The sequence below is a fragment of the Hyalella azteca genome, unplaced genomic scaffold (assembly GCF_000764305.2).
Source record: "Hyalella azteca isolate HAZT.00-mixed unplaced genomic scaffold, Hazt_2.0.2 contig15378, whole genome shotgun sequence".
Classification (NCBI taxonomy): domain Eukaryota; kingdom Metazoa; phylum Arthropoda; class Malacostraca; order Amphipoda; family Hyalellidae; genus Hyalella; species Hyalella azteca.
Window position 1 is genome coordinate 1,777 of NW_025945234.1, and position 13,749 is coordinate 15,525.

Consider the following 13,749-nt stretch of genomic DNA (forward strand, 5'->3'; position numbering starts at 1 on the left):
AGTGTGCAAAATTTCAGATCGATAAGATAAGTAGAAGCGTGTTAAATTGCGATTACAAGATTTGTAGCAGACAGACAAACAAACAGACAAGAAGTGAAGTTAAAGAGAAGTGTTGTAAAAAGAAATACAACACAGTTTCCTCCACATTGGATATTCTACACATAACATTCAACACTTGATATTCAACACGAATAAAATCGGAAATATGAATAGTTCAACATCAATAAGTAGGCTGACTTCAGCCTAAAATTAGGAAGAGACTCCATCATCAGGCACTAAATTTGCGATGCAACTAAAGGGTTATATACCATTTTATTGTATATTGTTATTTATCATTAAAATACATTCAATCTCCAATTAATTTGAATTCTCTAGGTCAAGTAAACGTTAAAGAAGAGAAGATTTGAAAATTTTGTATCCTTATTTGTATTTATTTTTATTAATTTCATCCGAAAACAGATAGCAGAAAAAACAAACATTGCGATTCCTAAAGATTTTCTCCGCAAGACTTCAATTTTGTTTCAAAATTGAACAATTGAATAATTTTATATTAACACAAGACACGAAATTGTACTGTATCTTCATATAATCTGATAATACAATCACACTGACAGACATCAATGCAAGTTATAATGTGCATTTCAGATTATTTTTTTGACTATTTATACATCAAGTTATTCACCATTTCAAGTTGTCGATGAACTCAATAACGTGCATAATTATTATTATATCATTTAATGTCTATGCAATAGAGCGTGGTGCAAATGGAAAGTCTGTGAACCCAAGGAATGTCCTTTTAAGATAAAGTGTAATAATGAAAATGTATATTGAAATAAAAGCTCAAATCAGCTCAGTAACTTATCTGCGCCCCCTCTGCAACGTCATAGGTCAATAAATGTGCAGTCAATTCATATTTGCTAACTTTAATTTTTTGCAAATGTTTCCACCACTCAATGCCTAATTTATTAGGGCTCATTATAAAAATAAAAAATAAGCTCCAAACTTAATAATCGCACTATATATACGAAAATGACAACAATTGGCACTATGAATTTACTTCACAGTAATAAATAACTATATATCATACTTTTAAAAATGTCATGGACTCTTATCACATGATAGAAGTAATGATGATCAAACCATCATTGATCAATACTAATCATTAATCAATAATATATGTCATGTGTAACCGAAAAGGTCGAAATCACGTTCATACTTTTGCTTCAGTTTGCGTCGCGTCTCTGCCGACAGCAGAGACAAGTATCTCTGGACAACGTCAGCCGAAGTCCCACTTTGGTTTTCATTCGACAAGCAAAACTTCTGCGCCAAAATACCTTGTACTTTTAAATGTTTGATGAAAGCGCTGACTTCATCTTGTAAGTTCTCATAACTAATTATGTATTTATAACGAACTTGACACACGTGACAATAGAGATAAATTGGCTTCCAATGTTCATCGTATTTTTCAATGTCGGTTGCTAACAAATATTGCACAAACTCTGGGAAAGTTGGGTCACGGAAAAGGTACTCCTTAGGAATTTCATGTAGTTTCTTAGAATCAAGAATCCCTTGTTTCCATTTTAAAATTCCGAAGATTTTCTGTTCAATATTTGTTCTATTTGCACCTTTGAAACTAACTCTCGTAGTAATCTGCGCTGCATTATCTTTAGAACCGCTAACAGACAAGAAAGAATTTGAGAAATCGTCCCAATGTGCCTCAATCTGTTTATATAAATGCACGTCTTCCATCTCTCGGTGCTTGTTTACTATTAAACTGCCGTAATTCTTGTAGAAATATTCTCCGTCGTGGGCCGCGTACGACAACTCGAGCTTGTTGCGGTAGGCCGACACTACCCTGTGCAGTGGGTGACGTACGATCAAGAAGCTGGCACTGCTACGTACCGCCTTCGACACTGCTTCGGGCTTCACAGGCCTAGAACAAATTATTCTATCAGCAATACAAACTTATTACTATTTCACAGCTTATAAAGAAGCATATATACTCGCTAGATATTTAATAAACTATTTAGACAATTTTTAAAATATGTTCATTGCATTTGAACTACTACATGGCCAGATATATGTTGAAGAGAGAACAGACTAACAGTATAGACGATGATATTATAGAGAATCACAAAAAGTTATGAGCATGGAAATGTATTGGAACAATGATATATACAGGAACCTTAATATGGATAACGATATTCACATGGACATGCATACATAAAACGATAAGAATTTGAGCAAAATAAATTATAATGATAGGGGCGAGCCACATCACATGCACGAATAATGATATGGGCAGAGCAATGTAAATTAATAATTTAGATTGCAACTTTAATCACGAATAACATGGCAGAGACATGCATATATAGGTATAACAACCTATCCAGGGCCATGTATGAGAAAAACAAGATGGGCAGAGACATGCATAGAAGTGACAATATGGGAATGGACATGTAAAGGAATTACTGGCTGGACCATGTATAGTATAGCTACGAGTATAACGGTACTGACAAGGCCGTGTATATGAAGATAGATTAATTAGAAAACATGTGTATGAATAATAATTTATGGAGTTAAATTCACCAGAATAACTTTTTAGGCAATAAAATGTACAGCCAAAAAGGCAGGACCCGGTGAGAGTCCTGAGCGTGGCCGAAGACAGATTAATGAGGAATGTGTATGAATAATAATTTATCGAGTTAAATTCACCAGAATAACGTTATAGGCAATAAAATGTACAGCAAAAAAGGCATGACCTGGTGAGAGTCCTGAGCGTGGCCTGTAGGAAGAGCTTAGCGGGAGCGAGGCCTGGGTCCAGACCAAGCAGAGCGCGCGCCCACGACGACGACGCAACCTGATTATTAATATTACTATATTAATATTAATATATTATTATTAATATTACTATATTAATAATAATATTACTTTTTAATATTAATATATTAATAACAATATTACTATATTAATATTATTATATTAAAAATAATATTACTATATTAATATTAATATATTAATAATAATATTAATATATTAATAATAATATTACGATATTAATATCAATATATTACTATATTGATATTATTATATTAAAAATAATATTACTATATTAATATTATTATATTAAATAAAGCTATTTATGCACGGTATTGCTCAAGAAATCGTAAGAAATTATACTAGTCCTTCTAAATTTTTCTAAACACCTATTTAATATTATTTTATTTATCACGTATGCAAAACCAAATCTATTTTCATACAATTCTAAATCGGATGAAAATATAATAATCTTTCCATATTTGTCTAAACAATAATCAATGATTATGTTATTTATCGCGTACACATAACTTGTTCTCTTTTCATACAATTCTAATTAGCTTTCTTAAAATTTGGCCGATGTGATTATTTCCTATAGTAGAATACTTATTTTAACTTAAATAAATTCCCTTTCGCTCCTCCATTCGACTGAATACGTCTGTTGAATGCTTCTTTTAGAGGCAATTGACGTTGAAATAACTTTCATTACGTGTTTTATAAACTACTTTTAATCAACAACGTTCTATCCGCAATGTTGATGCATGTGTACCTAATGTTAATTTTCGAATTTAAATAATCAGCAGCTACTAAATAAATTGTTTTAATTAAATTTGTACGGTTTTCTTCTTTCTTACCTTAGGCACTGGGCACCAAGTCAAGTTGTTGTTCAAAAAAATTAAGGACGAGCTCAGCTGTTTGAAGAACTGCATTTCTAAAATGCTGCTCATCTGATGGGATACCTAAAAAATAAATAAAAATAGATAAAAATCATGCAAATAAAAAAATCATGAGTAATGATTTGCATGATAATGTCCTGAGTGGGGGTCAATATATTCACCAATCAGGCAGGTGATTTCATGTTTAAATTGCTCAACTGTTAATAACTTTCAAGAATTATTAATATAAACGTAAGAAAATAATTTCTTAATAATGTATTACGCGCAGAAAATTGCATTGTTATACCAAGATAAACCTATAAAAGTGTTGATGCCAGTGAAAGTTTACGAATGTCGACTTCTAATTGGGTCAACTCATTAAGTTGGAATTTTTTCACTCCTTTGTTTGCTTAGCTAGAGCCATGCTTAGAGCCTTTCATATGGGACAACTTCTTGTTAATGACATCGCTATCATAGATTTATTATTTCCGTGCTTCATGGAAATTTTTTTATAGAATAAGCCTCACTTAATTTATGTCAACGCACCATGCAGAGCCGGATAAATTTAGGAGACACGATAATTGAGTTTCATAAGTAATTCTTGTCGATAAACTCCAATAAAGCGAGCTGTATGGTTTGACCCCATCATCTCGCACAACAAACCAGCCGTTCGTTCAGTTCATCTCCACAATTTAGGAGGTATTATACAATTATTTTCTATTTTGTTAACTATTTTTCCTGATTAGAACGTTAGATAAACCTTGCAAATCTGAAAATAGTTCAAGAAATCATACATATTTTCAACGGATGCATTAACCATCGTTGATGTTATTAGTAGGCAAATGCCGGGTGCTGTAATAAAAACAATTATTGTAGTCTCATACCAATCGTCAATTTTGTCAAATTCATCAATCATAGACGATAAATCGGCCTCAACGTGTTTTATAAACTTAGTAATGTGGATCTACTGCAAAACTGTTCAGTCGGTAAAAATTAACTTCAGGAATATCGGAATATATGATAAAATCGATATTTATTCGTCATTTTTTTTAAATTCTCAGTTCATAATATCCAATTTTCAATAAGTTAAACCATTTTTCTGTACTCAAAATGGCAAAATAGCAATTTTATTTGGTAAATATATATATATATATATATACATGGTTTCATGCACCTACGTTTGAGTTTTTAAGATCTGACCGCATATAATCGAAATTTTAATTTGTACTGCAATAAAAAATCAAATAAAAATTACGATGAAGATTCACCGGATACTCGGCACGCATGTCACGCTCATGTGCCGAGCGTCGGTTTCTCAGACGCCACAAAAGTTGAGTGACAATCAGAGGAGCAGAGTGGGGCTACTGAACCAGCCGGTAGTGGAAAAAGCGGGGATTGATTCTCAAGAAATTAAACGTCATGCCTGATGATTTCGACCTCAATATTAGTTAATAAAAGGTTTATTTCAGCCGCTTTTGAATGTTCATGTGTTTGTAAGTGTTTCAATTTATAATCTTAGCTCAGGAAATGGAATGTATTCATATTTATTGAGATACACAGTCGTATGTATTAGTCGGGATCAATTTCAAGAATGCTGTATTAATTTGATCAATACTCTCTTGATTCAAACATCAGGACCTGGTCGGTCGAACGCCTTTTATTACACGTGTTTCTGACCGCCACATTGACCGTCATGCGGTTGATTCCCGACGTGTTTCAGATCAGATCGACACTTCTGCGGCCGCGGTAGCAGCCACAGTTGCGACTGTCGCGGTCTCGTTATTACACACCATAGCTACGGCTTTGTATTAAATATTAAAATTGAATAAATGTGTTTTTTCCGGGATTGATAAAATATAAATGCATGGATGTATCCATTCATTCGATACACGCAGCCCATAACTAGCAAAACATTCATGACACCTGTGAATTCTTGCAAACGTTCGGGCTAAGGTATAATGATATATGCGTTTAAAAATACTTTTTAGAGACAACACTTCTAAAGAATCCAGTGTCTCCGATGTTACACATGTACAATGAATTTCTAATTTTATCGCCATATATTAAAAAAACTCATTTTTAAATTTTATTGTTAAAATTTAAAAATTTGTTCAAAAATCATTCATTCGTCAAAATCATTCATTCTGCCAATCGATTCATGCATTGTCTCTGACTTTACGCAAGTATGCAAATTTTCAGAACTGTTGGACAGGTAGAATTGTGTTAATTATCGATTATGAGATATGTAGCGAACAAAATTATTTTTTCAATTTTTTTAATATCAGAAATAAATTTTTTTAAATTTTCTAAATCATTTATTCTGTCAATTGATTCATGCATTGTCTCCAACTTTACGCAAGTGTTCAAACTTTCAGATCGATTGTACAGGTATAAGTGTTTTACGATTATTATCGTACAATTACGATTCGTATCGTATAATTTATATCGTATCGTTACGATTATTATTCGATTATATCGATTATAAGATTTGTAGCAGACAGACAAACAAACAAACAAGAAGTGAAGTTAAAGAGAAGTGTTGTAATAATATACGTTTAAAAATTACTTTTTAAAAACAACACTTCTAAAGAATCCAGTGTTTCTAATGTTACAGATGTACAATGAATTTCTAATTTTATTTCCGAATATTAAAAAATTAATTTTTCAATTTTTTTAATACATAAATTTTTTTCAAAATTATTTATTCTGTCAATTGATTCATGCATTGCCTCCAACTTCACACAAGTGTACAAAATTTCATATCAATTGGACAGGTAAAAATATGTCAAATATCAATTATAAGATTTGTAGCTGACAAAATTATTTTTTCAGTTTTTTTTTAATATTGAAAAATTATTCTTAAAATTATTTATTTTGCCATTTGATTCATGCATTGTCTCCGACTTTACGCAAAATTTCAGATTGATAGGATAAGTAGCAGTGTGTTAAATTTCGATTACAAGGTTTGTAGCAGACAGACAAACAGACAAACAAGAAGTGAAGTTAAAGAGAAGTGTTGTAAAAAATGACATCAACTTACTCCGAAACAAAAAACAGCGTGATTCATTGAAAAAAAATGTATATATATATATATATATATTTGTATATTAGAAATATAATATCAACATATAATATATAATATCAACTTGTACTCACATTCTTCATTTCTGAAGCTCTAATCAAGAGTTCAGGCTGAGGAGGCGGACGACTACGACATCGTCTCCACACGTCGTCCGCTCGCGACCGAAGATACGAGGCGTTCAGAAACTCCGGACCGGACATGTCCGTCTGTCCGTCCGTGACTTCACGTTTTCGTCGACGAGAAAATGCGCTCTCTGTCACTCACTGCAGTGAGTACTGAGTTATATTTTTTTCAAATTTACGCAGATTTTTGAAAATTATTGCCTCCAAAAATACTAGCACCAAGCAAGAATGCCGAATTTCTCAGCTATAAGGCTCGAATAGTTTGATAAGACCGTATTCAGTATCGGACTGATTAGAGCATCAATCAAATATGAGTTTGAAAAATAATTGAGCTGAAAACACGAGAGCCATTGCGTCACATCTTAGACCGCCTAAGTTTCAACTCAAGATTTTTATTAACACTTACACCTTAATTGAAACAAATAAACTGCAATAATTCCTGTCCACCTGTTTATACCCAATTTATACTGTCCACCCAATAATTCCTGTTCAAGAACAGACTAGATAAAGCTATGGAAAAATATATGTTCAGATTTGAAATGCCTAGCTCCTTATCGAACCCGGTGGAAGTCTAGTAGCTTCTTCAAACTATCGCCAGTCATGAAAAGATCCGGTCAAATGACACGAGTTTAGATCTATGAACAAGGCACGAAATGGAAAAGAATCGGCGACAGGCCACATCAGGCCTACACTTCAGAGCCGACATCACTATGTTATGTTATGTTATAACACGAGCGTGCTCTATGGGCACAGCAAGCGTTGATTGCCTCTATAAATCGCATGAAACTTTTACGTATCTTGCACCTAAATGTTTGAAATCAAACAGTTACACAGATTTCATGAACTAACGCGACGATGCACGTCTTTCTCCCAGCGCCGTCAGCGCCGTTATGAAGATCATATCCTAAACCCGGGGCTGAGGTTGCCAACGCCGCTGCCCTGCCAGAGTTCAATATACGTACATGTCCGTTATACCGTAAAAATATCTGCTCAACAGCATGTCTAGATCTAATATCTTTTTTGAATCGTAAATCCTCCCTAGACTACGAAAGAATGTTTTTAATTCACTTTCAAACACGTTAATTTGATTAACTTTCCACAATAAAAATCGTTTAGTATCCTATGGCCTCGCATACAGAGGTTATACCCGTAAAAATATCTGCTCAACAGCACATCTAGATCTAATAACTTTTTTCAATCGTAAATCCTTTCTAGACTAAAACAGGATTTTTTAATTCGCGTCCAAATACGTCAATTTGATTAACTTTCCACGATAAAAATTGTTTAGTATCCTATGGCATCGCATACAGAGTTCAAAGAACTTGCATTACAGGCTCAGCCTCTCGNCAGCCTGACGGGCGCTCAGTGCCTGGATAATCTGCTCCAGAGTCGGAGGATCATATCCCGTAGTGACAGTGAAGTTCTTTAATTTTTCTCTGATGGGTTACTATTTTACGTGACTATTAAATGTGCTTAAAAGTTATCTAAACCAATACACAGATCACAACCGCTAATGGAGGAAGTTTAAAGAGGTATAAATGGCTGCGAAGAAAGCAGTCTGAGTGTGACGGATTTTGCTGATATTGCAGGGTCTCCCGTTAGGTGACCTAACGCAAGATGATAAATCCGTATAGTCCGGTAAACACTGACGCCATTGAGCAATTAAAAAAAATATTGTTTTTCTGGTTTCGTGATCTAGTTAGAAAATTTATTTCCTCTTACTTATTATCATGAACAATGAAATATATGCAACATTTCGTATAATTATCTCAAATTCGTACTATGTTTCCCTCTTATTTCGATTACGAAAAATGTGGTTTTCATTACTTCTGTCGTGGCGTCGATTATTTCACGATGTTCTCATGTTCTTTAATCGCAATTTTAATCACCTTATGTCTAATTATTACGATTTAAGAGTGATATCTTATTCTTTAAAATTTTCGTCCTTATTGCGATAACAGATAACAATAATTTGATTAATTAATTTCATTGCAAAACTGCGTTCATATCACAAGGAACAGTTCGATCAATCACTCGTCGTTGCGTCTACCTCTCTCCACATTATATTCATATAGACACCTACCATGAGTGTATCAGGAGTGCTCAGGAAAGTGTCAAAACTGCTGCCAAGTTTGCTGCAGGTCGTCTTCATAATCGTGGTGCTGCATCTGGTGTCCAAGGTAGTACATAAATTACCAAACGTAGTTTCGATAAATTTTTCAGTTATATTTTAGTTGAATGTGAAATAAGCAAAGTGTTCAAACTAATTTTTTACAAGTCAAGTTGAATCCGCAGTTAATTGAGATTAGTTGAAAATTATTTAGGGCCTTTATATTAATCTTTATATTAATTAATTTGAATATGTATCGTTGCATCGACGACTGGTATTTAAAAAATTGGACGCTAATAGGAACCAAATTTCTTCAGGTATATTAGTTTGCTTAACCTTAAGAAAGTCAAATTCATTATTTTGACCGTTGCCACAGGTGCAACGGAAAAAGAAAAAAAATAGCAATTGAGATGTAACCATGATATTCCAATATATTATGTTTGGAACTCAATCTGTGTAAGCGCATTTCATCGAAATTTGCAAAGCCGGCCGTTACTCACAAATTTCCGTTAATTGACTTATGATTATTAAAATTCCGCAGAGCATGATAAGAGCATTCGAATTCTACTGCGAGAAAGAACGAGATGCTTTCTGCTGCCGATTTTAAATAACCTTTGACATTGACTTTTAATAACATGGCAGTTGATTTGAATTTAGAACAACGCGATAAATTTGTTCACAAAAACATTACGAGTTATATATTGTTTTTAGCATTTTGTTTATAATTGTGCCTCTAATTTAGAACGGAATTTTTATAATAATGCGAAATGTACTATGCTCTGAAGAATGATCATGAATTACGGTGGAAATTCAGACTTGTTGAAGGAGCGAAGCTGAGCGTTCCGGCCAATTCCATTTTCCTGATAATTCTGACTGTTTCTAAACTGTTAATGTTTATTATTGTTAAATATAATGTTTAAATTAACTCACTAGTTAATTAAATCTCGGTTCATTTGCCAAAATTTAATGATCATTACTAAAAGCATCAAACAGAGAGGAATTTTTCTTCTTCTTCGATTTATTGCCTGTGTTATTATCAGATTTTCACCGATCTTATCCAATTTCTGAATCAAAGTTTGCCAATCCTCTCAATTATAAGAATTTATGTAAATGACATTTTTATTAAAAAGTAATTAGCATACAATAAACTTCATTGAAATGATATTTTTATTAAAAATTAATTAGCATACAATAAACTTCATTGAAACAAACTTAAAAAAAAATAAATTGTAATTGACATAAATTCGTATCTGAATATGTTTTATTCCAGGGCTTGATAACAAAAGCGCGCAGGTCTCTGCGACAGGCTCTTGCAAGCCACTACGACGCACACGTCGACAGCCTCGTCCCCCACCACGTCTTCCGGAGAAGGCAACTCATGCGACCAAATCTCGCCAACTATCAAAAATGGAATCAAAAATTGAAAATTCCCAAGCCTCGTTTCACGCAGGGGAAGAAACGGCGTCATGAGCGAACGCAAGGAACCAGCACGAAACGGCCGCTGCTGGAGTTCCAGGATTGGCATGGAATTATGGAGAAAAGGATGTTGGAATTGCGCTCTGCATGTGCCAGGTCGGTACGCATTAGCCATTGTTTAGTGGTGTAAGAAGTGTGAAGAGATACTGATTTTTACTCGTGCTTATTTGTAGTATACATGGAATTATTTTACCTGATGTGTTTTTTTTAAATGAGAATACCTCGACTAATTGATAATTGTTGATAAATTGACGCACCTGCATGACGCAGCTTCCATCTTTGTGCCGTATATACCACCTCTGCTGTTGCCAATTGAAACCGTATCCTGAAACGATAAACCGCATACTCGAATGAAAAACAGCATCCTCGAACGACAAACCGATACCCGAACGATAACCCTTATACTCAATAACCCTTATACTCAAACCCAAACGAAAATTCGTATACCCGAACGATAAACCGTATCCTCGAACGATCAACTGTGTACTCGAACGATGAACCATTTACTCGCACCATAAACCATATATACTCCAACGATAATTGCTGTCTCGAGTCCTTTACTGGAAGCATATTACAGCCGACTTCGTGTTTGTAAAATACAAGTTTGGTTGCTTCTGGTGTTTACGAGTCGATTGTTGTAGCTTTTATTCATTCGGGTTTCGTGACAATTATTTCGATTGAAAAGACCAGAGGACTTTGATATACGATGAAATTGATTCGTCAAAATCAATCTAATGAAAAATACGGAATAAAACGCGAAATTAGAACTCTTTCTTTCGGTCAAGATAGTTTATTTTCTTGACATGTACCCCTATGTAAACCTACATTCTAGCGCTGATGACTTCTTTTAATGAATTATTTATTTTTTCAGATTGGGCCTCGGGTTATGGAAGCTCGACTCATCCACACGTCCTTCCAGTCCAGAATATCAGTCCATTTACGTCCCAACGAGTCCTTCATATCAGTCCTTATTCGTGTCCCGGGACCGAAACCTAACATTTTGTCCCGTTTCCAACTCCGGGTCCAACTGGATCTCGAAGAGGCTGTTGGAACTCACGGAGGAGTTCACAAGAGATGAACTCGAAGAGCGACTACCAAGCCCGCCCTCAGTCCTCGCTCGACATCTCTACCCTTTTCTGCCTTCTTGGGAACTTTACCCGAAATTTTTAAACCAGTCCACTAATATCATTATTGTTCGACATCCCTTTGATCGGATACTGCATTACTATCGCAGGTCACTCGAGAATCCAAAGAAAAATCCGAGTGAGTATTTAAAGTTTGGCCGAAAGATTGTCAACAAATATCGAAAAATTCCAGTCCACAAGAAACAGCCAACGTTCGGTGAGTTTGTTCAGTTTTTACTTGATTTGAATTTAGGAAATACGGAAGAACAATGGCGTTCTATCATGCGGAAGTGCACACCGTGTCACATTCCATACAATATCATTGGGCATTATGAAACGCTGTGGCAAGACGCCGTGCATGCTTGGAAAACGGCCAACATTTCGGTTGAAGTCCCCGCGTTCACTGAGACCGAAGTCACTCCTGAAATCCGAAAGCTGTATTTTTCCCGGGTGAAAAAAGACCATTTACTGAAGCTGCACGAAAAATATATATTTGATTTCCAGCTTTTCGGGTATAATATCAGTGAACATTTATCGTACGCTCATAACCTCGAAGAATCTGTCATCACTTCTACGATAGCGACCACGGAATTGCCGAACTACGAAATGACTTCGGATGATAACATTTGAACACTGAATGTCAAGTTCGTTTTTGTTTAAAAAGTACTCAAGTTACTTGATTGCTTAAATCGAAAATTTACATGGAATATAAAAAAAAGAAGATAGTACAATAGTTCACAGTATCTTTATAAAAAAATTTCGGAGTCCAGCTCCATCGTCATTTCGACAATCCTAGAATGTAAGTACAATTAATTATATATTCAAAATTTACAGTCATTATAGCCAAAATTGGCAAATGAAATAATACAAATTGGGAAATTAAAGACTGCCTATCTATTTACAATCTCATTTTTTATATGAAGGTATAGTGAATTTCCGGGCCATCTTCATTGTTTTTAATTCCTGGTACGTTTTTAAGTTTCATTTAAAGCAATTGAGAGCCCAGTTCTGAAATTGAAAAATTTCCTTCCTTTCATTTAATTCAATTAACAAATTTTCAACAAAATTATTAATGCTTGAATGAACGAAAATCATTTCAGCACACATGAGTGTCATTCTTTTATCATTTCCGATCTCATTAACCATTTCACATAACTATCACTTCATTGAAGTATATTTTTCACACATCATTCACCAAAAAAGTCAATATAAGTTGGCGACGAATTATCGCCCTCTCTTTCTTTTCAATTCCGCTTGCCATAAATTTTCATTTTTTCTCTGTGAAATTCGGGACCAATGATTAATCAATTCCAACATCGCTAATAATTAATCAGTACAAACTATTTCCTTGTATTTTCATCTGTATTTTCATCGTATCTCTTTCATCAAAATCATCTGTATAGGGAACCTTTCAGGCCATTCCTGCGACGATGCCGCTGATCGTTGAATCTTGCCTCGAAAATTCGTCCAGAATTAAAGGAAGTAATATCGACCAGGTTCTATATATTTCAATTATAAACATAAATCAGGGATTAATTTATATTAACAAATTTCTTATTATTCTTAGAACAATAAGTAAATATCTAAAAAATAATATTTTGATTATATTTTGATGCTTAATTAAAAGTAGATAATTTCTATTTGAAAAGTTTCCTTTCATGTTTTATTTGTTTATCTGAAGGAAAAGGCAGTCATATGAAAATAAGCTCATAATTTAGTGAGACTATAGAATCTTAACTCGAGTCTAAATGTACTCCTACCACAAAATCCATTTAAAGATCTATGTTTTTCATTCGTGCGATTCGTCACCATCGTATTTATTCAGCAGATGTCTATAATAAATATAAAATGCAACAAACTTGTCACATTTGTTGTAGCATTATTAACTTTCATCTTCGGTTAGGTAATATTCGTTCATAACTTTCTTGAACTAATGTAATAAAACCGTTATGTCTGTTTTCATGTCCTATAGCTGTTATTCGGCTAAATGAAGACTAAATAATAATAAATTGACATCCATTGGGCAGTGACTAGCTGATGGTCGGCGGCTGTCACTGTTCCATAGCATAATCAGAACATTGAGGAACTTATTCAATTCAAACACGCCATAACGCACCAAAACGCAATTATACTTAGAATTATT

The 13,749-nt window shown here is 34.1% G+C and overlaps 2 protein-coding genes across 2 annotated transcripts; one reads left to right on the forward strand and one right to left on the reverse strand.

The window, feature by feature from the left end:
- Window positions 1–484: 484 nt before the first annotated feature.
- Window positions 485–6,974, reverse strand: LOC108674729 (carbohydrate sulfotransferase 14). The gene is made up of 4 exons (XM_018162696.2): window positions 6,849–6,974; window positions 3,672–3,776; window positions 2,763–2,860; window positions 485–1,933 (listed from the first exon to the last, which is right to left on the reverse strand). Exons 1-4 carry the CDS (start codon window positions 6,972–6,974, stop codon window positions 1,180–1,182), a joined length of 1,083 nt encoding a protein of 360 aa, XP_018018185.1. The 3' UTR covers window positions 485–1,179.
- Window positions 6,975–8,897: 1,923 nt separating this feature from the next.
- LOC108674730 (carbohydrate sulfotransferase 11-like) lies at window positions 8,898–12,236 on the forward strand. Its single transcript, XM_018162697.2, has 3 exons — window positions 8,898–9,076; window positions 10,277–10,578; window positions 11,354–12,236. Exons 1-3 carry the CDS (start codon window positions 8,981–8,983, stop codon window positions 12,234–12,236), a joined length of 1,281 nt encoding a protein of 426 aa, XP_018018186.2. The 5' UTR covers window positions 8,898–8,980.
- The last annotated feature ends 1,513 nt before the right edge of the window (window positions 12,237–13,749 follow it).

Excerpts from the sequence above, each read along its gene's own strand:
- LOC108674730 (XM_018162697.2), top strand. The coding sequence starts at position 8,981 with ATGAGTGTATCAGGAGTGCTCAGGAAAGTGTCAAAACTGCTGCCAAGT. Across the intron at positions 9,077-10,276 it reads TGCTGCATCTGGTGTCCAAG|GGCTTGATAACAAAAGCGCG; the intron begins GTAGTACATAAA and ends GTTTTATTCCAG. Across the intron at positions 10,579-11,353 it reads TTGCGCTCTGCATGTGCCAG|ATTGGGCCTCGGGTTATGGA; the intron begins GTCGGTACGCAT and ends TTATTTTTTCAG.
- LOC108674729 (XM_018162696.2), bottom strand. The coding sequence starts at position 6,974 with ATGTCCGGTCCGGAGTTTCTGAACGCCTCGTATCTTCGGTCGCGAGCG. Across the intron at positions 3,777-6,848 it reads GAGCTTCAGAAATGAAGAAT|GTATCCCATCAGATGAGCAG; the intron begins GTGAGTACAAGT and ends TTTATTTTTTAG. Across the intron at positions 2,861-3,671 it reads CTTGGTGCCCAGTGCCTAAG|GTTGCGTCGTCGTCGTGGGC; the intron begins GTAAGAAAGAAG and ends ATTAATAATCAG.